Raw genomic sequence first — 25,848 nt, 5'->3', positions numbered from 1 at the left:
GAGCTTGCAGTCCAGGAGAGGACATACAGACACAATAACTTTCTCAAGAGGCAAACCGTCCTAACTGCTGTATTGGAAGTATCAACTACACTGTACTGAGAAAGGAAAGTTTAATTGCAAGGACAGGCTCAGAGAAGTCTTCTTGGAAGATGTGAGGTCTGAGCTAACGCCACAAGATACTCTGGGGAGAGCTGCAATTCAGGCAAAGGAAGGGTTGGCTCAAAAGTGCTGGGAACAGGCCTCCATGTGGCTGAACATCTGGGTCTTAGCAAGTATGCCATGGAACTTAAGACCAGATGGCTGGGCAAGAGCCAGACTGGGAGGACTCCAGGTTCTAAACTGCAGAGTTTGAGAGTGCAGGGGTGCTTTGCCCCATAGGTTATCATGATGAATTAAATCTTTAAACCCCTTATAGCTATAGCTTTTGAGCTCCTCCTATACAGAAAGACATATCAATCCAATTGCATAATTATATATATTATTATTCAATATTATATAGATATATATCAACAATAAGGTATCTGCGTCATCATCCCTCCCTTTCCTTTGGCTTGTTTCTTTTGAACGATTTAATCTACCTAAATTAAAACCTCCAAATTCAAGATCACCAGCTATGGGCCCCAAGAGAACCCAAGGCTTCCAGACAGAGGGGGAAAGATGTCAAACTCTTAGGCTGAACTGAGACAAAATGGCAACTGGAGAAATGCCTCGAAGCCTAGACCAGGTAGTGTTTTCGCAGCCACTCAGAGCTGTCTGGCTCCTTCAGGAGACGTATCCTCCTCAGCCTCTCTAAACTTCCATCTGCCTGGAATACACAGATTCCAAGGACTCTGGGGAAAACCCTTGAAAACTCCCGCAGGCTGATACCATTCAGCAACATCTGCCGCAACCGCCGCGGTAGAGCGCCGGAAGTTCTGGTTCTTCCAGTTGCCCGGGATTCCCGGTTTGAACTCTTCCTGGAAACGCTTTCTTCACCGCTTATCTTGCGAAATCTAGCGGGCCCTCCCCTCCGCTCTCTCCGGCCTCTTATACTCTCGAGAGGCACCACCCGCAGCCCTGAGCGGAGCTGCAGCTGACGGTGGCCGCCTCGCCTCCCAAGCGCTTCCCAGCAGGTGGGTCCCGTCGCCGGCTATTGCCTCGTACCTTTCGCCACGCTGCCCCGCTGCCTTATCCGCTTCAGCCCAGCTTGACCCCCGCTTCCAGGACCTCACTCCCCCGCCAGCTCGCACCGGCAAGGAGGTGCAGGCAAACTCCCCGCCGCGCCCCCGCGCCCCTCTCCAGGAAAGGCCATCCAAGAGTGTCGCGCGATCAGTTAAGCAATTCAGCAAGCATCTAGCTTCCTGGAGTTTTATCTTTCATCCCTTCCCGAGGGTGCAGAGAAACCCGAAGGTGGAAGACTTAGGGTTTGTATTCCTCTCTGTACCTTACTTCTGGACGAGAGCAATCTTGTGACGCTCACCGAGAAGGGAGCCTGGAAGAATGTGGTTTTGGCAATCTCCGCAGTCTCAGATCTTCACCAAGAGCTGAAATTTGTCCTGAGACCTGCAACCACTTCGGTCCTTGACCTTGATTTAAATTTCCTTCTGTAATTTCGCGATTGCTTTTCCAGAGAAATATTGTTTGAAATGTAATTTATTGTGAAGAATAAACATAGCCTGGTTTCCCTGTTTGTCCAGAGGCAGCTAGAAAGTTTTTTTTTTTCCCTCCTGATGGTAATGTAGGAACTTTTTAAAAAGATGACCGGTGTAATGAAGGTGAATTGGATGGAGAATAGGGGAGGGAAGTTGGAGAATTCTACTCCTAGTTCTAACTAGCAGCTCACCACCTCAGCCTCCGTTTCCACATATGTAAAATAAAAGGCTACTGGACCAGATGATCCACAAAGTCCAACACTCTAACTCTAACAAGGTGAAAATCCATGACCAAAGACGCTTGCTGGTTTGAAATCTATTGAAAATCTCATTAATGCAATAAGCATAACTAAGTAATTGCTTTCTTCATAATAATGCAAGTTTCATTTTTATAGGGATACTACCCAGTTGTGGAGCATCTCTTCCCACCCAAGTATCTTAGACTTCTACCACATTTATCATTCAGAGAATATTCTCAGCTTTCAAACCCATTCTTCAGTCGTGCTATGTGAGAATGTCCTATTCCCTATAAATGGCAGTCATATAAATGTCACTCACATGAAAGAACATTTTTTCTGATACAGTAGGTGTAATTTTTATAAAATGGCACATTTATTTGAAGCAGTAACTTTTTTGAGATATGGCCTTTTGTAAGGCCCCGAGTTTTTCAGAATGCTGTGATTTAGCACAGGATGAAATTCCACCTGCATGTATCCTACCTGCATGGCAAACATTGCCAACCCAGAAAATGGGATGGAGCTTTCCCCTATTTATCAGGCTTCGAGGTTGTAAAGTAAATGGTACATGTGTACAGAGAAATTGGGTCATAGCACTTTCTCCATCGGCAACATTTATGGTCCTGCTGAAGTTCACATAGAAACTTCAGGTTCAGAAACCGATGTGTACAAGATGTGTCCCCTAACTTGAGAATAATTTCCAGACTTCCGCCTTGCTTAAGCTTGCTAACTGTTGTTAGACGTAACCAAATAAATTTGTATAAGCCTGTTAATAAATTGAAAACCCAGGGCCTTGCGCCTTGTTCTGAACAGTTTTAAGAAAAATAGATTCATATGTCATAGAATTTCAAAATGGAAGCAACCCTGGGCACTCTGCTCTTCCCTGTCCCCTGAAGGACCACCCCTAGTCACTCTACCATTGTTAATGCCATTATTAAAAGGACATAAATTCTCCTTTTAAAGTCTCCCAAGTAGCTGATTCTGCAGTCTCCCACAGAAAAACAATCCAATGTTTCATGATCCTCACCATCTGCTTCTAAGTCAGTTGGATCTTTTGTCAACTGCTGTTTAAAAATCATTTCCTTTTAAAATCTTAAGAAGGCTAATAAGCTATGGTCAAATATATGTACATAATCACCCTTCAAACTTGAAGACTTGCTAGGGTACCTTGTAGCTCGTTTCCTCTGGGTTGTCCTCCAAGAAGGAGGTTATTTGCTAAGTGCCTACACCCACATCTACCTATAATTCTTACTGTAAGATTCTACACAGGCTATGAATATGTAGTTTTCTGGGTGGGAGGGTTTTTTTGAAGTTATAGTTCCTCCAGAAATAACAGAAATAAGACTTTACAAATATAAGAGCTCTGAAGTCACCTATTACAAAGCTCTGTTCTTTGTAAATCCAAAGAAAATGAGTCATTAGTTAATGATGAAGACTTTCTGAACAGTTCTGCATGATGTGTTAAACCTACTCAAGATAATTTGAATGACTTTTAGGACATTTCCAAAATGATCTGAACTAACACTTGTTTTTTTGTTGACAAGAAATCAGTCCTGGAAGGAATAAAGCCAAGTAAGTAACTAAAGGATAATTAATGCTTAAAACAATGCATGATAAGAAAACATACTTTAGTACATTTTCTTGTCCTGTCTCCCAGGTAAATTATTGCCCATTCTTTAACATGGGGTTCACGGTGCGCCTTCCTGTGCATGGGTCCTTACACATCACATTATAGCAGTTTGATTCTGTGTCTACATCGTCCCCAAGACTGGAGCACAGCACAGCACCTGGCACAGAGAGTCTGTTCAAAAAGTCTACTGAAAACATGAAACCCTACCAAGACATTGATCAAACTGATTTTGATTTTTGGAATATGTGAACCCTTATGGCTGTAGCAGGTTATGAGCCTGGATGCCCCGTGTACTGTACTACTTAAGGTCAAAGTGTCCAGATTTCGACTACTTGCCATTTGAGAAGAAGCATGAACTTGCTGTGTACTGTACAGTACATATAAAATAAATAGTGTGAATTATTGTAAGTATTTTTAAAAAGAAGGAAGAAATTGCAGGAACCTTGGTGTTTCTTCTCATTAACCTTAATTTTAGTAACCTTATTATGTTGCTATACTGGGTAAGTTTCATAAAAAAAACTGTAACTATAATACTTTAGAGTCTAATTCATTTTAAAGAGTGATATAATACGATTAAGGCATTTGACTGAGGTCATGAAAATTGGAATATTGAATTTTTAACGGTTTTAATTAGTTTAACTTAAGTAAAACACGTTAGCCCTTCTTTAATACCTGAAAGCATGGCATAAGCTACAAAACCTATGAACAGTTCAAAAGAATTAAGTTATAGCAAGTCATTCTTATACAAAAAAAAAAAAAAATGATTATGCTCCCAGTTATTTCTTCATAGGAAAGGAAAGGATGTTGAGGAGAAAGCAGTTCGCAGGTTGGCAAACGGTTCAATTCAGTTAATGATGAAAGGTGCCAGTTGCCTCTGTTTTTCCCAGACTGTGATCTCCAGTTGTGCATTCTTGAGGCATATCTGGAAAATGGGAAGGTATGTGTTTGGGGATGGTAGTACACAAAGAGGCCCCTGTCTCTATCTCCCTGAGGGAAGCAGGAGTCTAGAAGAATCAGATTCCCAGCCAGCACTGTGTTCATTCCATGTGTGGGGTGGAGAGGGTGTAGGCCCTTTGCTGGGGTAAGAGGGGGCCAACACAGACCCTGTTTTCATTAAAGCCTAGGAGCCTTCTGAGAAGGGAGGCCCCTAAGGAAAGAGATTTAGGTCTAAGGTGCAGACAGGACTGGAAAAATGTATTATCCTATCAGCCAAATTATTTTCCCATTTCCCTGGTCACGTGCCATTCTTGGAGAGAGAGGGTGAGAGGGAGGGAAAGAGCCAGTGGAGTGCTGGTAAGTGGCTCTCTAAGGAAAAAAAAAAAAAGTCCTGATTTGTAGCATTTGCTGATTTCTGTGGCATGGAAACTCCCACCCATGGCTGAGTTCAAGCCCTCACCTGGCAAGCCAGTCTCTAGCCATACCATTGAAAAGAGCTGAGATTGAAAGCCAAGGAATTTAAAACAAGGAGCTGTCTCTTAAAAAAAATACTTTAAACTAGCACAGCTCTCGTGCTTGTGTATCAGAGTATAACAGAAGGAAGGGGGAGGGAGTTTTAAGAGCACTTTGTCCCCTGGGGTAAGACAAGGAGAGGCTGCAAGGCCAGATCCTGCCCTGAAGCTCAAGCTGATCAGTCTTGGCAAACATTAGAGGCATTATGGCCACTGGGGAGTCCTTGCCTCTCACAGCCAGCTTAGAAATAGAAGAAAATGATACCCCAAAGATGAAGGAGACTATATTCCTAAGAATGTGTAAATCACTCCCAGGAGATTTCTTTCTTTTTTTTTTTTTTTTTCGATTTATTTATTTATTTGAGAGAGAGAAAACACATGCACTCGAGAGCCAGGGGAGGGGCAGAGGAAGAGGAAGAGAATCTCAAGCAGACTCCACGCTGAGCACAGAGCCCAAGGGGGGTGGGCAGGGGGTAGGCGAAGGCTTGATCTCATGACCCTGAGGTCATGACCCAAGCGGAAACCAAGAGTTGGACACTCAACCAACTGAGCCACCCAGGTGCCCCAGCCCCAGAAGATTTCTAAAAAACGGTAAGAAGATAGATAATATGAAGCAGAATGGAGTTCCATCAGCAGGGACTTCAAAGTGGGATCAGATCCACAGCAAAATTCCTCTACCCCTAAACTAATTTGGCAATTATCAATATTCATATAATTCTCAGTGGCCTCAATATGAAGATAAATGACTATTCATAGGAAATTTACTGAAACAAAGTTCATTCAAAATTGAAATGATCAGGGGCACCTGGGTGGCTCAGTCGGTTAAGTCTGCCTTAGGCTCAGGTCACCATCTCCAGGTCCTGGGATCGAGCCCCAAGTAGGGCTCCCTGCTCACTGGGGAGTCTGCATCTCCTTCTCCCTCTGCCCCTCCCCCCTGCTCGTGGTCTCTCTCGAGTGCTCTCTCTCTTACTTTCTCAAATAAATCAATAAAATCTTCAATACAAAAAAATGGAAATGATCAAATCTCTTGCTAAATATCTCTGGCCACAGTAATCCTAAAAAAAGCAAAACCCACTAACTGACACTAAATATTAAGTGGGTTGTTGCAATCACCAAATTATCCAATAAGCAAATGCTCGTGTAGTGTGTACAAGCCAAATGCCACCTAATCAGTGAGATAGAGTTGTTTTTCTGATGGTGGCAGTCCAGGTTCTGTCCTGATGCTGAATCTTTGGTGAACTACAGATTCCTACGAAGTTGTTCAGTATTTAGAAGGTAAATAGAGGTCAAAGCAAATTAACTCAGACTAGACTGAACTCCTGACCTTGTTGTCATGAGCCCCAGGCTTTAATCAAATGAACTAACTAGCCTCGTCAGTGGATAATGAACCTACATGATAAAATTCTTGGCCAGGGAATCATAATACAATCCTCATTTATCTCAACAGATGCAGCTGAGATCTAAATGCGAAAACTTGTATTAATAAGATTTTTGAATGAACTAGAATTTCACGAAGAACTTAAATTAAAAATAAGTAATTTTTCTCTTAAAATACAATTAAGATAGATAACAGAGATCTGCATCTCTTTGCTGTCTTGGTAATCCATTGGGTGATAGTGAAATGTTACTAACAGAACCGCTGTAGTTATAGCACAGGCCAAAGCTAGTTCTAGTTATTAGCAATTCCTGAGGAAGTATATATCCCTATAGAACATAAATGTGAATGTTAGATTTAGTTATGCTCTTGTGACTTGATCAAACCATACAAGTTAAGACTACTGTTTCCTTTTGTATTATTCTATTGCCTAGCATAAAAACAAATCATCAGTAAACTTGGTTGCTATAAGATAAATAACATTTTCTTACAAAACAACCGAAATAATTTATCAATTTTTCAGCAACCAACCTGCAGTGGGTTAGTTATTTAGATGCTGGATATGTTAGTCTGTGACTATTACTAACAGAGGTACTTCTAATACAGAGGCTAAAATAAGAAATACACTATTATATTTTCAAATAACATATAGACACTGAAGACTGAATGTCAAAAAAGAAAACAATTAGTAGAAAAATCCATTGATTATAGACATGTTACATTTTTCATAAGCTGCAATCAGAGATCTTTTTAAGCCAAGGTCTTCTGATTTTGCTGCAATAATATATACCTGTCAGAAAAGGATATGGGCTTAAATGTGAATATGCTTGCTTTCCCTGAAGAACCTTGATCTCACTAAATACAGAAATAGCTCAATGAATAAATTGGATGGGTTCATGTGTTAGTGGAAGGTTTTAAATTTTTAAAAATATTTTTGCTTCCATTTGTCCCTGGGATATATTAAAACAAATGTTCTAATCACAAAAAGACTGGCACCATTGCAGAACTCCCTCCTGCCCCTATGCCTTGTGATGAAAGGAAATATTTGATGGATGGGCTTCATTCAGCTCATTACAAATATGTTGTCAAGTCATGTAGGGCTTTCAGGTTGAAATTCAGAAGGAATAATAAAACAGAAGGAAGGACTAAAAAAAAAAAAATCCCTGTTTATAGGCCTCAAATTAAAATGAAAAACTGCGTCACATCTTATAGTGTTTAAAAGTGTTATTTTTATTCTAACTCCCCAGAAAGGGCCAAGGCAGATCACTGGATTGTGTGTGCTACAACCCCAGTAGAAATGTACGCGTCCAGTGGGGATACTACCTGCGGAAGAATTCAACATCTTGGACGAACAATCGTTTCAGAATTCAAAGCTGAATTCTTAAGTGGGAAATATCTTTAATAATGATTCCATCCAAATGTTAATGAAGGAATGCGTGGCCCTATGTGAGAGTTAGTATTCAGGAGTACCCTAGGAGATCGGTGGGGGGATTTGATCCAACGGACTTTGTGGCTCATGAAGAACAACTTGTCAAGGTTTCCTTGAGATGGTTACAGAGCAAAGCCTACCTGACTCTGATACCAAGCCCTGAGTCTGGCTCCCTTGATTCTCTTCTTTGTGGGGCCTGCACACTCATTCTTACCTCTGGTTTTCATAAAAATAGGAATTCTCGCCTCTCAGACTCAGCCAATGACTATTTCGTGGAAAAAGTTGTTGTAAAACAGGTGAAATGTTCCTGCAACTCCTCACAACCTCATCAACACCCTGCTTTCTCTCTGCCTTTTCCTTCCCCACCATCCGTCTCCAAAAAAGATAGCCTTATCTTTTTTCATTTGTAGTGGTTCTCAGTCCTGGGTGCTCCTTAGAATTGATTGCTTGTTTGGGTTGGGGTTTTTGTTGTTGTTAGTTTGTATGTTTGTTTTCTTTGTTTTTTAAAATACAGATGTCTGGGCTCTACCTCAGACAAACTGATTCAGAATCTCAGAGGGTGCCCTAGCATTTAATATCTACCTAGCTGATTTAATGTGTGACCAGGGAAGAGAACCACTGTAGCAGGACATTAACTGAAAGCTAACAGGCCATGGCTCACAATCTTGGTTCAACAGTAGAATCATCTGAGGGAGTTTTTTTGGGGAAAAAAATGCCCAGGCTCTATCCTAGACCAGTTGATTGAGACTCTCCAAGAGTTTGGTCATCTATATTTTATAAAAGTTCTCTATGTGATTCTCATGTGCACCATGGTTGAGAACCACTGGTTTCTAGTGTAAACCTTTGTGGTGGTATTTGCATTTTATAAACCGTAGTGATTCTAAGAAGTTGCTTTGATGGTCGAACAAAAGTCTGGAGAGTGGCAGGGAGACATCTGTCTGTCTGTCTGTACCACCTCATGGCTCCTCTCCCTACATTCTAATCCAAACCAAATTCTATAAATGGGTCTTTCTTTGTACTTATAGTTCTTTATGGCTCCCAACACACTATTTCAATCACCCAAAATTGTGTTGTGATGATAGTTTTGTCTTTATAGTTCTTTCCATGATTACCTCCAAACCTTTTTAGAGAAACTTTTTTTTGCATTTTTAGTTTGTATAAATATGTAAAATTGGGTAAGCTAAAAAACAAATAATATAATACTGTGTATAACTAAGATTGAACTTTTATATAAAATAATTTACTTTAATTTGTATTTTCTATAAATTTCTCAGAATAGAAGATAAAAGAGAGGCGCCTGGGTGGCTCAGTTGTTAAGCGTCTGCCTTGGGCTCAGGTCATGATCTCAGGGTCCTGGGATCGAGCCCCGCATCGGGCTCCCTGCTCCGCAGGAAGCCTGCTTTTCCCTCTCCCACTCCCCCTGCTTGTGTTCCCTCTCTCGCTGTGTCTCTCTCTGTCAAATAAATAAATAAAATCTTTAAAAAAAAAAAAGAATAAAAGATAAAAGAGGGTTCATGAAGGTTAATTTTTCCTCTCAGGTCTATCTGCACCTGGGAGAGAGGGGGAGATTTTCCTTCCTCTTCCCATTTTTACAAATGGTCTTACATTCATAAGTATTTACATATTTTCCTCTTCACTCTGTGAAAACCTTAGGGGAAACAAATGGCCTATTTCCAAAAGAAAGACAAGAAAGTGCCCACCTTTTAGAAGTGGCATCCTCGGGTTGTTGATTCCTGTTCTTCTTACAAAGAGCAATGAAGAATAGGATCTATTCCAGGGCAAAGAGAGGGGAGAAAGGTCAATTTGCCTCTGGTTGCTGATGCACAAAAGACTTTAAAATTTTATTTTGATGCATTCTCCAAATGAGGGCTATGCATATACAGAAATATACTGCTTAGGATGAAAGTAAGTCCATTATACAACTTTAGATTTGTATATCTTTATCAGATAATTGTACACTGCTATTATGCTTTAACATGAATTAATATCATAATACAGACTGTGATTATCTCCTAAACAAACCAAATAGGTTGCTTGTATTTTTGGAATATGCCAAAAATCATTGATTTGTTAAGTATAAGCATTTAAAATATACAATTGTTTATAGCTATGGACAAGATTATCCTAAAACTTGTATTAAAAGGCAAAGGACCTAGAATATTTAAAATAATTCTGAAAATTAAAAAAAATAATAAAGTGGGAAGAATCAGTCTACCTAATTTTAAGTCATCAAAACTGGGTAGAATTGGCAGAGGGTAGACACACTGATCAATGGAACAGAATAGAGAGCCCAGAAATAGAGCCACACATGTGCAGGCAAATGATTTTTGACAAAGTTACAAAAGCAATTCAATGAAAGAAGGATGGTCTTTTAAACAACTGATAGGGAAGTAATTAGATATTCATAAGCAAAAAAAAAAAATGAACTTGGCTTAGACCTCAGACTTTATACAAAAATTAACTCAAAATGGATAATGGATTTAAATGTAAAATATAAAACTATCAAGCTTTGAGGAGAAAATATTCAGGACCAAAGGCTAGGTGAAGAATTCCTAGATATGAAATGAAAAGCACAATCCATAAAAGAAAAAAGCAATATATTAAATTTAACCAAAATTAAACACTTCTTCTCTGTCAATAACCATATTAGGATGATGAAAATACAAGCTACAGAGCTGGAGGAAATATATGAAGACCACATATCTGACAAAGAACTCATATCTAGAATATATAAAAATTCAACAGTGAAAAAACAAAAATCCAACTAGAAAATGGCATAAGACAAGATGACTCTTCACCAAACAGGGCATATAGATAACATATAAGCAAATGAAAAAATCCATACAGTGGACCACTATTCGACAATAAAAAGGAACCAACTGATATGCGTACCAACTTGGATGGCTCTCAAGGACATTATGTGAAGTGAAAAAAAGCCATTTTTGTTTAAAGGTCACATTTTGTGTGATTTCATTTATAAAATATTCCCCAAATGACAAAATTATAGATTTAGAAATAGTTTGCAGGGGTTAGGAGAGCAGAGAGGGGGGTAAGTATGACAATCAAGGGGTGGTGCCAGAGTAGTTCTGTATCCTGATTGCCCCAGTGGATCCACGAACCTACCTATGGGATAAAATGACATACAACTATCTGCACACATCACACCAATGTCAGTTTCCCAGTTTTGATATCGCTCTATAGCTGTGTACAATGTAACCATTAGAGCAAATGAAGGATGCACAGGAACCTTTTGTACTATCTTTACGACTTCCTGTGAATCTATAATTATTTCAAATAAAATGAGTCTTTTGTTAGTAGCACTGACTTGTTAAGTACAAACATTTAAAATACACAATTTTTCTTATCTTGTTTGGACATTTCCATGTTTTTAATATGCTAGAAATCTCTTAAGCTGGGAGTGGCCGGGGCCTCTCTAATTTCTGACCTCTGGGAGGTGACAGAAGTAAACCACAAAAGCCAGACCACCGCTAACATCCTCACGGGAGGCTTCGTTGGAATATCCCAGAAGACTGCCGCCTCAGGTTCCCCAGGCCTGGGGTGGGATCTGCACACCGAGGGTGTGGGATCTACATGACCCACACCTGATGCCCCCTCTTATGCCACACACACACACGTGCACACACGCACACATGCTTCTCTAGCAGCTGCTACCCTGGCACTTCAAAGTCATCTTCACCATCTTTGCATCTGTGCTGTTGGTTACCAATCTCCTAATCTATGTGAACACCCGGTGCCATCACTTTACCTATCTTGGCCGTCCTCTGGAGGAGCCTCTCTGGGAGATGCAAAATCGGTCCTGGAGATTTTCTGATCCAGGGGTATTCTTGCTGTGTTTCCTGTTACAGAACTGAGGTCTGTAAAGAGCAGCAGGAAAAAGAAATCACCGTGTTATGTTTTAACCTTCTGAACCCCCCTGTCCCTATAACTCTGCTTCCTGTGTACCACCTTTCTTATTTTCTTTATTCCTTCCTCCTACATCTAAGAGTAAAATAGGATTAGGAAACTTTTTTTAAGTCATTGCATAAGAAATCTTACTACTTCCAAAATCCATGTTTACACATGGGAGCTATTTTGAATTACAAATAGTCTGAAATAGGCGTAACTTCCTTTTTTATATAGTACTTACTGTAAAACGAACCCTCAACTTGATCTCCCTTGTGGTTTAGATTATGCATACATCTCATTTTTATGAACTCCTATTATTAGAATTTTTTCCAAGAGCTCAGAATGAAATTCTTCCAAAGAATTACTAACTTTTTATTTTTTACATGTTATTTCATCATCCCAGTTATGGGAACCTGAGGTTTGATCATTTTTCTTTTTCTAGAAAAAAAAATAATCAAAATGTTGTATTATCCTGAGTCGATTTGCAAGCAGAGCTGGTGACAAAGGTTTACCAAGGAAGTGATTCCAAGGAGCAGGAGTGAGGGGCATGGGACATAAACCAGCATCATGAGAAAGATCGCAGGAGAGAACATTAAGTTGGCACCCCTACAGAGGAATGGTGCTCTATTCCACTGGGGCTTTCTGAGGAGCCTCATAAAACGTGTCAGAACTGAGTGCCAGAAGATGAAAGGGTAAGCACTGATTCATGGAGTCCTGTTCCCCATTGGTCTATGGTGGCCGTATGGGTCATACATGCCTGAACGCTAAGCAGGCTCAGGTATCAGAGAAGCCTCAGGACAAGAATCAAGAGATAGAAGATGTGAGTCCCCAAAGTGAGCCTCTGTTAGGCAGCGGAAGTTCAGCAGAGCTCCATTACTACCCGGTAACTGGAAACATTACTACCCGGTAACTGGAAATAGAACCAGGAGGATTTGAAGAGGAGCTCAAGATGTGGCAAACACCATTATCAACCTTAGAACTTCTATAACTTGATAAGGAGTAAATAACTGCCCAATGGAATGACTATATTTCTTTCTAAGTCAATCAGTGATATTTTAATATCTCCTTACTGTCTTTGTACCTACAATTTGTCCAGTGATGTCTCTGAAAGTTTAAGAAAGTGAAAATAATTTCAATGGTTGCTACAACAGCCCAAGTGTGTTACACTGGATTGCCAAGCTGCATTGTAAGAGGGAAATGTTAAAATGAGTAAGAATTACAAATGAGAGAAATTCACACTTGAGCTGTTTATACATCTGTTTTGATAAACTCATATGTTCTAAAGCCATTTCATATATGGTTTTATTTATAAGAAATAAGTGGGAAAAGCAGAAACTTCTTAAGAATTATTGAATGCTATTTCAGATAAATTTTATATATTTCCAATAATCAGTTATAGAAGCATAATTAATCCCTAATTTATAGAATTTATATAAAGGTTACATTAATTAGGTAATCAATAGATTGGAAAATTAGAAAATCACTAGATTATTTGAATAATCTATTAATGAGAGCCAATTTACTGAGTACTTAACTATGTCTCAAGAACTGTTTTAAGATACATTAATTCATGGGGCACCTGGGTGGCTAAGTCGGTTAAGCATCTCACTCTTGATTTTGGCTCAGGTCATGATCTCAGGATTGTGAGATCGAGCCCCTCATGGGGCTCCACCTGGATGTGGAGCTTGCTTGGTAGTCTCTCCTCCCCACCCCTGCCCCGTCCCGCACCATCTCTCTTTCTCTCTCTCTCTCTCTCTTTCCCTCCCTCCCTCTCTAAGAAAAAAAAAAGATACATTAATTCATTTAATCCTCACAATGTCTCAAAAGTAGGTACTATCAATCTCTCATTTGAAAGATGATGAAACTAAGACACCAAGAGTTTGTGTAACTTACCCAAGCTGATAGTGCTAGTAAGAGCTGGGACAAAAAAATAGTGCTGTTCAGTGAATATCTCCATTTAAAAAAAAAAAAAAGTTTATGACAGGTTAGAATAAATTAAGGTAGTGGCCAAATCGTCAAAACAGACTCCGGAATCACTCTCTCTTTGCAATGATTAAGATGATCCAAGTGAAAATATGTCAATAAAGATATCATCCATCTCATTACAGAACACTGGTAACTTTATCAAATCTGTATTTTGCTTGCAAATGTTCATCTGAATGTAAGAGAGAGAAAAACAATATATGAGGGAAAAACACTGGATAAAAAGTGTGGGGATAGTCAGCCAACTAACATTCTTTGAACACATTCACAATAATCAAGGCATCATTCACCAGTTTGAGAGTTTGAGTTCTAACAAGTAGGTGTTTACTGATTAGCAACTAACCAATATAATATAAATTGCTAAACTAGTTTGCATTTGCAGATGCTACGAAAAATTTCCCTAAGGCCCAGCTATGTTTCCATATGAGAGGCCCTATATCATGCCCTTCTCTGACTCAGTTCAGGATATCACTCACCAGCTAGTTTTAAAAATGATTCAGTTGTGGTGATTAATTCAATTATTCAAAGAGTTTCTGTGGAAGTACAGGGAAGTCTTATATTTCCTGTCCGTTTCTTCCATACTTCTGATGACCTACAAAGCTCTAAATGGTCTGCTTGTGACACAGGTACACACCTTTGGATAAGCTCAGGTAAGAATATAGGTATTTTCTGTAGGCTACAATGGAAAGGGCAAATTTCTAACATCCCATTAAAAAGGGCAAGCTTCCTATGCTCTACAATCAGCATGAAATCCACCATGGAAGAACTGAAGAGTGACTACATCTGGTTTAAAATTCCACAGCAAATTCACTGAGGGTTACTTTAAACCCATTTGGGTGAAAGAAGTAGTCTTTACAACATCTTCCCGACTTCTCTCCTGCTCCCTTATTCTTCCCAGTGGTTACACTTTAATCACTCAATTTCCTCTTCATTATGTGCCCCACACTGTGCCTGGCACCCAGAGCAAACAGCTCCCTCCAACACCTACATTCCATCTTTCTAACATCACTCAACAAATTTTGTCAAGAAGTGCCTAGTCCATCATAGTCCATGCTCTTGTTAGCACGGGGCATATGTTACTGAACAAAAGAGACCAAGAAAAGAAAAGAAAGAAAGGAAAAGGTTAACTGAAAATTTACAGTAAATAATAAATGTTATTTAAAATAAATAATTTTTTGAGAAAAATTCATTACTGAAAGGAAAAATAATATTCTTCAGAATAACCTAAATTATTTTATTGGACCGTAGGAACTTTGAGAACTTTTATTTGGTTTGTTTTTAATTTAAATTTCAAAAGCTTTTAAAAAGTAACTCACATGCTTTATAACAGTATTTCAGTTTAGTTTTAACTTGCATTTCTTTTATTTTGGGTAAGATTAAGATTTTTTTTTTACTATGTTATATCACCTTAGGATGAAAGTCAACTTTTATCCTTTGCCCAATTTTCAATTGGGCAATTTTTTTTTTAATTTTTAGGAGTTAAAAATATTTTTTGCTGTTTGTTGATGATCTTCTGACTTTGCTTATAGTGGTTTCTTGCTTTGCAGGTATCATTTATCTTTACGTAATCACAGTTTTATGTAATATATATGATAATTTTTACTTTTAAGTTAGATATTAGATTTTAGGTTGAGAGATATACTTTGTATTTTTATTTATCCCTTTATTCATTAATGGTTTCAGGGATTTGTGGTACAGGAAAAGGGCCTTTTCCCTCTAAAGTCATAAAAGAATTCTCCATGGTTCCTTCTAGTTTTATTATAGTGCTACTTAAAATAGATACATACATACATACATAATTTAAATCTTTAATATATTTTAAAATTTACCTTGGAGGGGAGTATGACGTATAGATTCAACTTTTTCTTCCAATTGGCTATTTAGTTGTCCCAATATTTGCTCCTGAATAATCCATCTTCTTCTCACTGACTTGAGATGACATCTTTATCGTATGTGCTTAGGTCAATTTCTGAATTTTTTACTCTATTTCACTGAACATTTTCTATTCCTGTGACACTGCTATATTATTTCATTATTTTAGCTTTATAATATTTAAATATTTAATAAAACTAGCCCCCTATTCATTACTTTGTTTTTCAGAATTTAGAGATTAAATTAGAGAAAACTGACATCTGCATAAAGCTGAGCCTGCCCATCCAGGAACATGCTGTACCTTTCCATTTACTTAAATCTTCTCTGGGTCTTAAGGGAATTTTACATTTTTCTTCATATAGATCTTGTACCCGTCTTCTTATTGTGTTACATTTATTCCTAAATATTTTCCTTATTTTGTTGCAGCTTTAAGTAGGGCCCCTTCTATCAAATCTTCAAACTAATTTTTTTATATGTGAAGAATATTGATATTAATTGGTTTCCTAAACAAGATGTTGGATTGATTTTATATGTATGGTACTTCTTCAGTTGACTTTCTCGAGTTTTCTAAGACTACAGTTTCATCATTCACAACCCCTTTTGAATTTCTATACCTCGAATTTTTTTCTGTGGTCTAGTTGTGTTAGCTAGAATTTCCAAACAATAATAACTAAATTGGTCAAAGCAGATACGTTCATCTGGCTTATGGTCTGTCTGGCTTATCACTTTATTGGGAGTGTTTCTAGTCATTTTTTTTTTTTTTGTAATTTTCTTTTAAGTTAGATACTAGATTTTAGGTTGAGAGAGATACTTTGTATGTTAAGGAAATACCTATCTGTTCCTTTTTTTTACCGAGTCAAAAATAAACGTCAAATTTTAATATATGCCCATTTAGCATACATAAATATGACTATATTATTCTCCTTAGATCTTCTAATATGGTAAGCTATATTAACAGATTTTCTAATATTGAATTTACAGAACTCATCTTTACATTCCTAGAATAATCCCCATTTGATCAATGTGCATTTTCTCTTAACAAGCTGCTGGATTCTGTTTGCTAATGTTTTACTTAGGATTTTTTGTATCATGAAACATAAGTAAATGGCTCTACAGTTTCATTACTAGTGCATTCTTTGCTAGATTTTGCTCTGAGAACACTTGGAACTGTTAAATGTTGGACAAACACAGTATCATTGCAACACATGGTTTAAAGCATCCACCAATAAGTGTCCTGGTTTTTCACTGCATCTCTTTATCCAACAGAAGAAGTTTTTGACCAGTGATTTTGTTCAATCAGACACATATGAGAATATATACGACAATAATTTTTCCATGTTGAGCATTCATATTTTGTTGGCTATTTCTGTTATTATCTTTCAGTCATGGAAAAAACTTCTACAGATGCATTTCCTTCTACTATGAATTCTTCAGGAGAGCAAGAGACTGTATGTATTTTTGGAACTGGAGATTTTGGAAGATCACTGGCACTTAAAATGCTCCAGTGTGATTACTCTATTGTTTTTGGAAGTAGAAACCCGCTAAGGTCCAGTTTGCTGCCCAACGGTGCAGAGGTCTTGAGCTATTCAGAAGCAGCCCAGAAATCAGACATCATAATCCTAGCAGTCCACAGAGAGCATTATGAGTTTCTCAAGGAACTAACTGAGGTGCTCAAAGGAAAAATATTGGTCGACATCAGCAACAACCTCAAAATCAATCAGTATCCAGAATCTAATGCAGAGTACCTTGCTCAGTTGGTGCCAGGAGCCCACGTAGTCAAAGCATTTAACACCATCTCAGCCTGGGCTCTCCAGTCCGGAGCACTGGATGCAAATCGGCAGGTAAGATTAAATGATTAATTTATACTCAGTCTTTAAGAAGTGAATGTTTTGGGGCACTTGGGTGGCTCAGTCAGTTAGGTGTCTGCCTTTGGCTCAGGTCATGATCCCAGGGTCCTGGGATCAAGCCGCCCCACATCGGGCTCCCTGCTCAGCGGGGAGCCTGCTTCTCTCTCTCCTCCCCGCTCTTGCTTCTCTTTCAAATAAATAAATCAAATCTTAAAAAAAAAAAAAAAAGTGAATGTTTTAATGTGCACGTACCTCGAAGATGCCAAAATAGAATTCCAAAATAAAATACCCACTAAACATTTCTGATTGCTAATACGTGCCGTGGATAATTTTCTTGGGTTTAACCAAGTAAAGTAGTCGATTGTTGTGAGTTATTTCCCATTGTTGGCACCCTCAGCTTTTAGTTTGATGGAACCCAATGCTGTCAGGCTCCAGAGGCCTCATGTAAGTACTAAAAAATAACACAGTTAGATTGTTGATGGATATCCTTTCCATTCCCATTACATTGTATGAAACTGGTTCCATTTATTCATTGAAATTAAAAGTAATCCATAACTGATGTAGCACCCACGAATACAGAAGAAAAATCAAACCATTCACCCTGTAGAGAACCAAGTCCTATTTTATCAGTCTGATATGCTTAAAACCACTCTCAACTTCAACCCTGGTACTTAACCATCCAGCACATGTGTGCAAGTTTAAAACACGTTGCTTCTACATCCTTGTTTGAAAAGCATGTCCCTGTTCTGCATGGTGCTTACATAGATTTTCAAAGTAATGATTAAAGAAAGAATAAGTATTATTTAATTGTTTATTAATTGATTATTCTCAACCCAGGTGTTTGTCTGCGGAAATGATAGCAAAGCCAAGCAAAGAGTGATGGATATTGTTCGTACTCTTGGACTTACTCCACTGGATCAAGGATCTCTCATGGCAGCCAAAGAAATTGAAAACTACCCCCTGCAACTATTTCCAATGTGGAAGTTCCCCTTCTATTTGTCTGCTATTCTGTGTGTCTTCTTCTTTTTCTACTGTATTATAAGAGACATAATCTACCCTTATGTTAATGGCAAGAAAGATAGCACATTTCGCTTGGCTATTTCCATTCCAAATCGTATCTTTCCAATAGCAGCACTTACATTGCTTGCCTTGGTTTACCTCCCTGGTGTTATTGCTGCAATTCTGCAACTGTACCGAGGTACAAAATACCGCCGATTCCCAGACTGGCTTGACCACTGGATGCTTTGCAGAAAGCAGCTTGGCTTAGTAGCACTGGGATTTGCCTTCCTTCATGTCCTCTACACACTTGTAATTCCTATTCGTTATTATGTACGATGGACACTGAAAAACAGAACCATTACCCAGGTAAATCTCTATTTATTTATATTCTCCAATGTCTTAAATCAAAGAGAAATCTTGCTGCATCATATTCCATTTTACAATTATAGAAAATCACTCTCCTAAGCATCTTTATTTTTTAAGTACTAGAGCTCCTGTCAGGTTTTGGTTGTTTTCTCTTTTGTTGTTGTTGTTGTTTGTTTGGTTTGGTTTTTTATTGCTTGTTTGTTTGTTTGTTTTAATGAATTCAGTTGAGACCTTATACAACTATTGAGAATGAAAGTTAGATTCCTGGGCTCACTTGCATCCAGATGTGTATTCCCAGGACTCACTGGGATACTGGCAAACTGACAGATCTGGGGGCTCAGGAAACCTAATAACACTTACTTGAATTCCTCGGGGAGGGGTGCAGTCAATAAGTGTAAACCAATGTGTTTTCAAGCTTCTATTTTTATGCATGCTACTTCCTTTTGGAAGTCAAAACCAACCATCTTCTAAGTAAGGGGGCTGTTCAAACCTGTGTCACAGGAAGGTAAACAAATTCACAGAAGGGTGCTTATAGGGCGCCTGGGTGGCTCAGTTGGTTAAGCGACTGCCTTCGGCTCAGGTCATGATCCTGGAGTCCCGGGATCGAGTCCCACATCGGGCTCCCTGCTCGGCAGGGAGTCTGCTTCTCCCTCTGACCCTCTCATGCTCTCTCTATCTCATTCTGTCTCTCAAATAAATAAATAATAAAATCTTAAAAAAAAAAAAAAGAAGAAGGGTGCTTATAACTTCATTAATGTTTGACTTGCACAGAGCTGCCCTCAAGAACTAGAAAACTAAACAATTCTGAGCAAATGTCAAATACTATTTTCTGCATAGCCAAAAATTCAGAGAGAATTAGCTCAGACAGTCTTAAAGCAGTCCCAGAGGAAGTGCTATCCATCCGTTCTAGTTTGGAAATAATTGGTTTTGATCAATCTTACTGCACTCTCAAAGTTTATGAGTCGATAACTCATTGATGGTACTTCTGTGGATTTCTCTACATTATTTCCCTAAAAAATACAAGGGAAGTTCTTAGGTAAGAGTTCCATTTGAAGGGCCTGATTTTTCTCAATCTGTGGTGTGACAGACTTGATGCTATATTACAACAAAAATAAACATGAAAGAACCCAAACTTTGTGTTTGTGAATAAGCATACAAAGCAGAAAAACAGAATCCTGATACAATCATTTGAGAACATCAAGTTTTACTTGGGGAACAAGAAGCCATATGGTAAAGAAGGTTTAAGTAAATGTTTACTTTGTTTTAGAATTTATAGGGTCAATTAAAACTTTCTACACAACTCCAGGAGTCAACTATTATAATAAAGTCCCAGCAGAACCAATTACTTTTTCTACCAAGAAATATCATTTCCAAGTGTATTTTTCTCGACAGTTATTTTCAAGTGATTATTTTTTTTTTTAAAGATTTTATTTATTTATTTGAGAGAGAGAGAATGAGAGACAGAGAGCATGAGAGGGAGGAGGGTCAGAGGGAGAAGCAGACTCCCTGCCGAGCAGGGAGCCTGATGCGGGACTCGATCCCAGGACTCCAGGATCATGACCTGAGCCGAAGGCAGTCGCTTAACCAACTGAGCCACCCAGGCGTCCCTTTTCAAGTGATTATTAAGAAATACATACAATTTATCTTGAGCAAATATACCATGCAGAGGTATTTTTCAGTCCCCTTAAAAGTTTGGGCAGTTTGTAAAAAACGTAATATTTAAAAATTGCTTATAATTTTTCTTAGGCAAAAGCCAAGACAGAAGATCCATTTAGCACCTCTACTGCCTGGCTTAATGATTCGTACATAGCTTTGGGAATCCTTGGATTTTTCCTGTTTGTACTCTTGGGAATCACTTCCTTGCCATCAGTTAGCAACATGGTCAACTGGAGAGAGTTCCGATTTGTCCAGGTAAGGACTTCAAGATTTAATCTCCTTTATATTGCAAAATAAGTCCGGCTTTACAAATATTTTCATTTTTCTCTCATACCATGCATAAATTTTCATCTTGCTCCTTCACTTCCCTAGCAATGTCACAAAAATAGAAATTGAGCCAAGTTCAAGTGAGAAAATGCTAAACTCTGGTACCAAAAGGTATACCATAATAGTTTTGTTTCCTAGCTGGGCATCACTTGCCAAGATCACTGCTTACTCCTAGAGCCACAGGTAAGAGTAGAGAGTGAAAAATACCAACAACTATTAAACTTTGTGTGTAGGGATGTGCTAGGCACAACGTGAAGAGAAACCCAAAGACAAAATTTCTACCTCTGACAATCAACCTTAGTATATGGACATATTGATACAAAAGGGCATATATTAAATATATATATATATTTATATATATTTATATATTTATTTATTATATATTATATATTATATATATTATATATATATATATATATTTATATATTATATATATATTAAACTCAAGTTTAAAACCATCAAAGCAAGCTATGTTAGACTGTTATCATACCAGACCCAGTGCTGGTCTATAAAAGGGAAAATTGCTGTTTCCCACATATCAACCACCAGACACCTCACTAAAGGCAGTTAGTTACTATTCTTATGGACCAGTAATACTCAAAGTGTGGTACCTAGAACCTCAGCATCACCTGGGGTCTTACTAGAGACACAAGTTCCCAGGCTCCCCCCAGACTTAACGAATCAGAAACTCCGGAGGTGTGGCCCAACAATGTGTTTTAACAAGTCTTCCAGATTATTCTGATGCATGCTTGTTGTGAACCAGTATAATAATAGAAAAGACCATTAGTAACTGAAATCAGATTTGAATTTTATAAAACTATTCAAATTTCAAAAGTCTTGCAGTTTCTCCCAGAGAACAAATGCAGTCAACATTTTCTCATGTTAACACCTTTAGTAAAGACATTAAGACAGAAATAAACATTGAGCTTTAGAATTTAGGCCAAAACAAGCAAACAAAAGTAAAGTTTGCTAATTGTTCTTTATAGCAATAGAAATTAGCTAGCATCTGCTTCTAGTCAGTAACATAAACTAATGTGGTACTTCTTGAGGACATGCTGTGTCTTATTCATCTCTGGCCTCCAGAAAATTTGATCAAGGAAAAAGTTTTACCACTGGGGAAGAAGCCAAGGTATATTATTTATTCTAACCCAAAAAAGTTTACTCTTAGCAAACTTTCCCATCCAGCCAGGTTAAAATGAAACCACCACTTAATCCCCTTCACCTATGTCACCCATCCTCGGAACTGAGGTACAGCACAGGGAATATAGTCAATAATATTGGAATAATGTTGTATGGTGACAGCTGGTGCCTACACTTATCGTGGTGAGCAGTACAAAATGTATAGAATTGTCGAATCAAGATGTTGTACATCTGAAACTAATAAAACGTTGTATGCCAACTATACTTCAAGAATAAAAAATTTTTAGAAGGATGAAATCAACATATCATTTGTAAGCACAATCTTTTTTTTTTAATGCAATATTTATCATCCCAAAGGAGGGTTAATGCTTTCTCCAGTACTTAGCAGAGTGTTCTAAATATTTCAGATGTCAAAGGTTTGTGGTTGGTAATAAATATCTTTCATGGCTTAGAGTGTTTCACTTTAAAATATAAATGTAGGGCGCCTGGGTGGCTCAGTTGGTTAAGCGACTGCCTTCGGCTCAGGTCATGATCCCGGAGTCCTGGGATCGAGTCCCACATCCGGCTCCCGGCTCAGCAGGGAGCCTGCTTCTCCCTCTGACCCTCTCCGCTCTCATGCTGTTTCTCTCTCTCTCTCTCTCTGAAGTAAATAAATAAATAAAATCTTTAAAAAAATAAAATAAAATAAAATAAAATAAAATATAAATGTAGTGTTAATGTATACATATTTTTTTCTTGCTTATATAGTCCAAACTGGGTTATTTGACCTTGATCTTGTGCACAGCCCACACCATGGTGTATGGTGGAAAGAGATTCCTCAGTCCTTCGAGTCTCAGATGGTATCTTCCTTCAGCCTACGTGATAGCGCTCATCATTCCCTGCACCGTGCTAGTGATCAAGTTCATCCTCATCCTGCCATGTATAGACAAGACCCTTACACGAATCCGCCAGGGCTGGGAAAGGAACTCAAAACCGACATCAAATGGACAATATTTGAAGCAAAGCTCAATTTACCTGGACTCTCAACTATAGTATTGTATATTTAGGGAAGACTACATAATGGGCACAGTTAAGAAAGCGTTTTTCTCCCACCTTGGCCTGAAGTTTGTTAACAGAGAAGGAACTGTTGCCTGACTTTGAGAAATTGACAGATATGAATAGAACACCATTTAATCTCAGGTTAGTGATGAACCTATGTAGGTTCCTGCTTCTCTTCTTCCCAGAGGCAGCGGGCTGAGGTCACAGTGAGTTTTGTGGCTTCACACTAAAACATTTTTTTGTTATGGGCAACATGCATGACCTAATGTCTTGCAAAATCCAGGGGAAATACATGAAACTTCCTTCTCTGGTTCAAGGGCTGAGTGCAATGAAAAAGAAAACAGTAAGATGGTGGCCACTGATAAAGGCTTTCTGAGGTATGTCTGAAAAAGGGGGACAAATGAAGTAAAAGGAATGAAAATTTTTCTTACTGTTCTTTTTAAATGAAGGAGATCCTAAGTATCACCATAGTGAATTCTATAGTTAAATGTGCTCTTTGATTTTGCTTTTGCCAACATGGATGTGTACTGTGGAGAACTATTTTATAACACAACAAAAATATCACCATTGATGGGAAGTAACCATGGATTGAATACATGCAAATCTATTACCATTGTCATAAGATTCTTCCTCTACAAGGAATACGTGTAGGGAAGATTGAGTTCAAATTGAGAGATATCCACTGGATTTTTTCAATATATAATAAGCAAGGAAGGGTTGATAAAAGCCCTTGCACAATAAGGTGAAATAAGCCAGAATTTTAGATAGCAAGCTAAATAAATTTTGGAAAGTTGCACTATACAAGGTTTGTACGATTAAGGTATTATGGTATGCTTTGTGAATAGTATATTCCAAATATTGTTCAATACTAATCATTTATGAAATGGATTTCTAGTATAAAAAAGTAGCTTCTATAATTTTTCAGGGCTTATTTTAATTTTAAGCAGTGAAATTAAATGAATATGAAAGTATAAGTTTGACCAAGGCATAGATGAGAGAGAATTATGTAAAATCTTAGGGTAGAAAGGTGTGAACAGTAGCTGAAATATGAGACATCCTTCTTTCTCAGATCTTTGCTGGAATGCAGGATGGTTTTCTCTGTTTTTCCTGTGCTGATATTGCCATTTCCAAGATGACCTTCAGCAGGATTAGCCTTCCTGGCTCATGCATGGAGCTGAAAGAGCCTCGTGCACCGTCTTCCCACAAACTGAAATAACCAAAAGGCCTTGAGATTGACATTTTTCTGCCTGCTCTATAAAGGCCATCTATTTTTCTTTTTTTTTTAACCTTTATTATCATATATTCTATGTGATACAAAATGATTAAAATATATTAAAACATCACCCACCATCCAGAATATTTCTCTACAAAACTTTTTGAAAATAGTTTCATCTATACTGTATAGTCAATTTTACATCCTTCCTTTTTCACTTAATGTATCAGTGGCTTCGTTCTCTTACATGGTTTATGTATATTATTAGTGGCTGCAATATATTACATCAAATGGCCTTTTATTTAACCACTGCACTAATTAAACATATAGGTTATATCTGTTTTTTTACTAAAACAAATAACATTTCAGAGAATATTTTAGCACTTAATACTTTTTTCCATATTTTAAATTATTTCCTTGGAATACTTGGCAAGAATTGGGATTACAAAATTAAGAAACTCTTAATAGCACTTGATATATATTGCCAAATTATTTCTAAATTGACCTTGTCAATATCATTGGCATTGGATGAGGGTGTTGGTTTCATCATACCTTTTATAAATTTTGGTTTTTATCTCAGTTTGTGTTCACTGAGAAGGTACATAGAACACATGCTCCATTAATTTATCCTTGATCCACCTAAGCAAGGGTACAAAAAAACCTGGAAAACTGTGAGCAGAGCTGTGGTATATAGTGCTGACCCTAGAGCATCAGTGGGAAAAACAGGAAGAATGTCACTACTCATCCACTCCATTTTGTGCAAAATGGCCAAATGTGCCAGCGTTGGAGCCTGCTTGTTGTCTAGAGAATGGTTGCTTCAAAATTAAATACTACCCAGGCTGATGTAAAGAAAGTCTCTGGGGTTAACCATGTTCTTTGGTAAAGAGTTTTTACTGGGCCACAGTTCATCACTAAAAATAGAAAATGCCACACCTAGGTTAAAAAAAAAAAAGCCTATCTAGAGTAAAAATCTACTTTAATAACCTAGTAAAAATGTTCTGCCTGGGTAGTTAATAGAAGCCATCCACACAGCCAGAAGTTGAAGAACACCTCCAGTGGTTTTGGTATAACAATACCTTGGCAAACCTGACCCTCAGCATCAACCACAGGGGCTCCAAGCCCCACCAGTGGACCAGAGAAGCCAATTTCCTCCCCTTGTCCCTCTCACCATCCTTCCTCCCCAAACCATCAAACCAACTTGATCCTCCTAACAGCTGACTCCTCCAGTTTACCTACAGTTGGAAAGAATGAGTTTGGAACAGATGGAAATACTGAACTGTATTCCTTTTAACAGGTCCAACCTGTTCTCTATAAAAAAAAGTTAGACTAAACTGCACTGTATTCTAGGAAAATTTTTAAGCTCACAGACCTTTTATTTTTGTATGTTCTCCCCATGGTAAGGGATGACTGCTTCTGTAAATTTGTACTCATTAAATGTTATTTTAAAAATATGTTCCAGTTTTGTTTAATTCGTTTTGACTCATCAGCATTCCAAAAAAAAAAAGATTAAAAGCTTTTAAATCACAGCAGTTCCAGTATCTGGAAGTAAAAATACCTCCCTTCAGGCATAAGGAAAAGGAGAGGCAGTACATGAGCTTAAAAGCATATAAACAGATTTGCAGCTTCGTGCAGTATATGCTTGAGCTCAGCAGTGGGTGCACTCCAATATCCTCTGTGTCTCACTTTTACCCTCAGAGAGGGGAGAGCATCAGCTGGCCAAAACAGAGGTAGGGGTACATTATCCCACAATGG

At 38.1% G+C, this 25,848-nt stretch overlaps 2 protein-coding genes across 7 annotated transcripts in view; one reads left to right on the top strand and one right to left on the bottom strand.

Moving 5' to 3' along the window:
• The first annotated feature begins 1,025 nt into the window (after nucleotides 1-1,025).
• Nucleotides 1,026-25,547, top strand: STEAP4 (STEAP4 metalloreductase). The gene is made up of 5 exons (XM_036106268.2): nucleotides 1,026-1,112; nucleotides 16,894-17,351; nucleotides 18,195-18,722; nucleotides 20,469-20,633; nucleotides 22,593-25,547. Exons 2-5 carry the CDS (start codon nucleotides 16,896-16,898, stop codon nucleotides 22,875-22,877), a joined length of 1,434 nt encoding a protein of 477 aa, XP_035962161.1. The 5' UTR covers nucleotides 1,026-1,112; nucleotides 16,894-16,895; the 3' UTR covers nucleotides 22,878-25,547.
• The window catches only part of LOC144379563 (uncharacterized), an 84,884-nt gene continuing 63,142 nt past the window's right edge, over nucleotides 4,107-25,848 (bottom strand). For 2 of the 6 annotated variants that reach the window (XR_013442739.1, XR_013442742.1), the window contains 6 exons: nucleotides 18,497-18,698; nucleotides 17,256-17,566; nucleotides 13,549-13,562; nucleotides 11,516-11,624; nucleotides 9,450-9,517; nucleotides 4,107-4,419 (listed from right to left, as the gene is read on the bottom strand). Coding sequence is in view for 1 of the 6 variants with exons in the window: in XM_078059232.1 (XP_077915358.1) it covers nucleotides 4,346-4,419; nucleotides 9,450-9,517; nucleotides 11,516-11,624; nucleotides 11,897-11,954 (309 nt within the window). In the remaining 5 variants the exon portion in view is untranslated. Of the gene's footprint in view, nucleotides 4,420-9,449; nucleotides 9,518-11,515; nucleotides 11,625-11,896; nucleotides 12,094-13,548; nucleotides 13,573-17,255; nucleotides 17,567-18,496; nucleotides 18,699-25,848 lie in introns of those variants that run through there. The other 4 variants (XR_013442740.1, XR_013442741.1, XR_013442743.1 and 1 more) reach the window with 4 other exon arrangements.

Source organism: Halichoerus grypus, chromosome 12, assembly GCF_964656455.1.
Source record: "Halichoerus grypus chromosome 12, mHalGry1.hap1.1, whole genome shotgun sequence".
NCBI classification, from domain to species: Eukaryota; Metazoa; Chordata; class Mammalia; order Carnivora; family Phocidae; genus Halichoerus; species Halichoerus grypus.
Note: the sequence above shows the minus strand (reverse complement) of the source record. Positions and strands in the feature narration are given on the sequence as shown.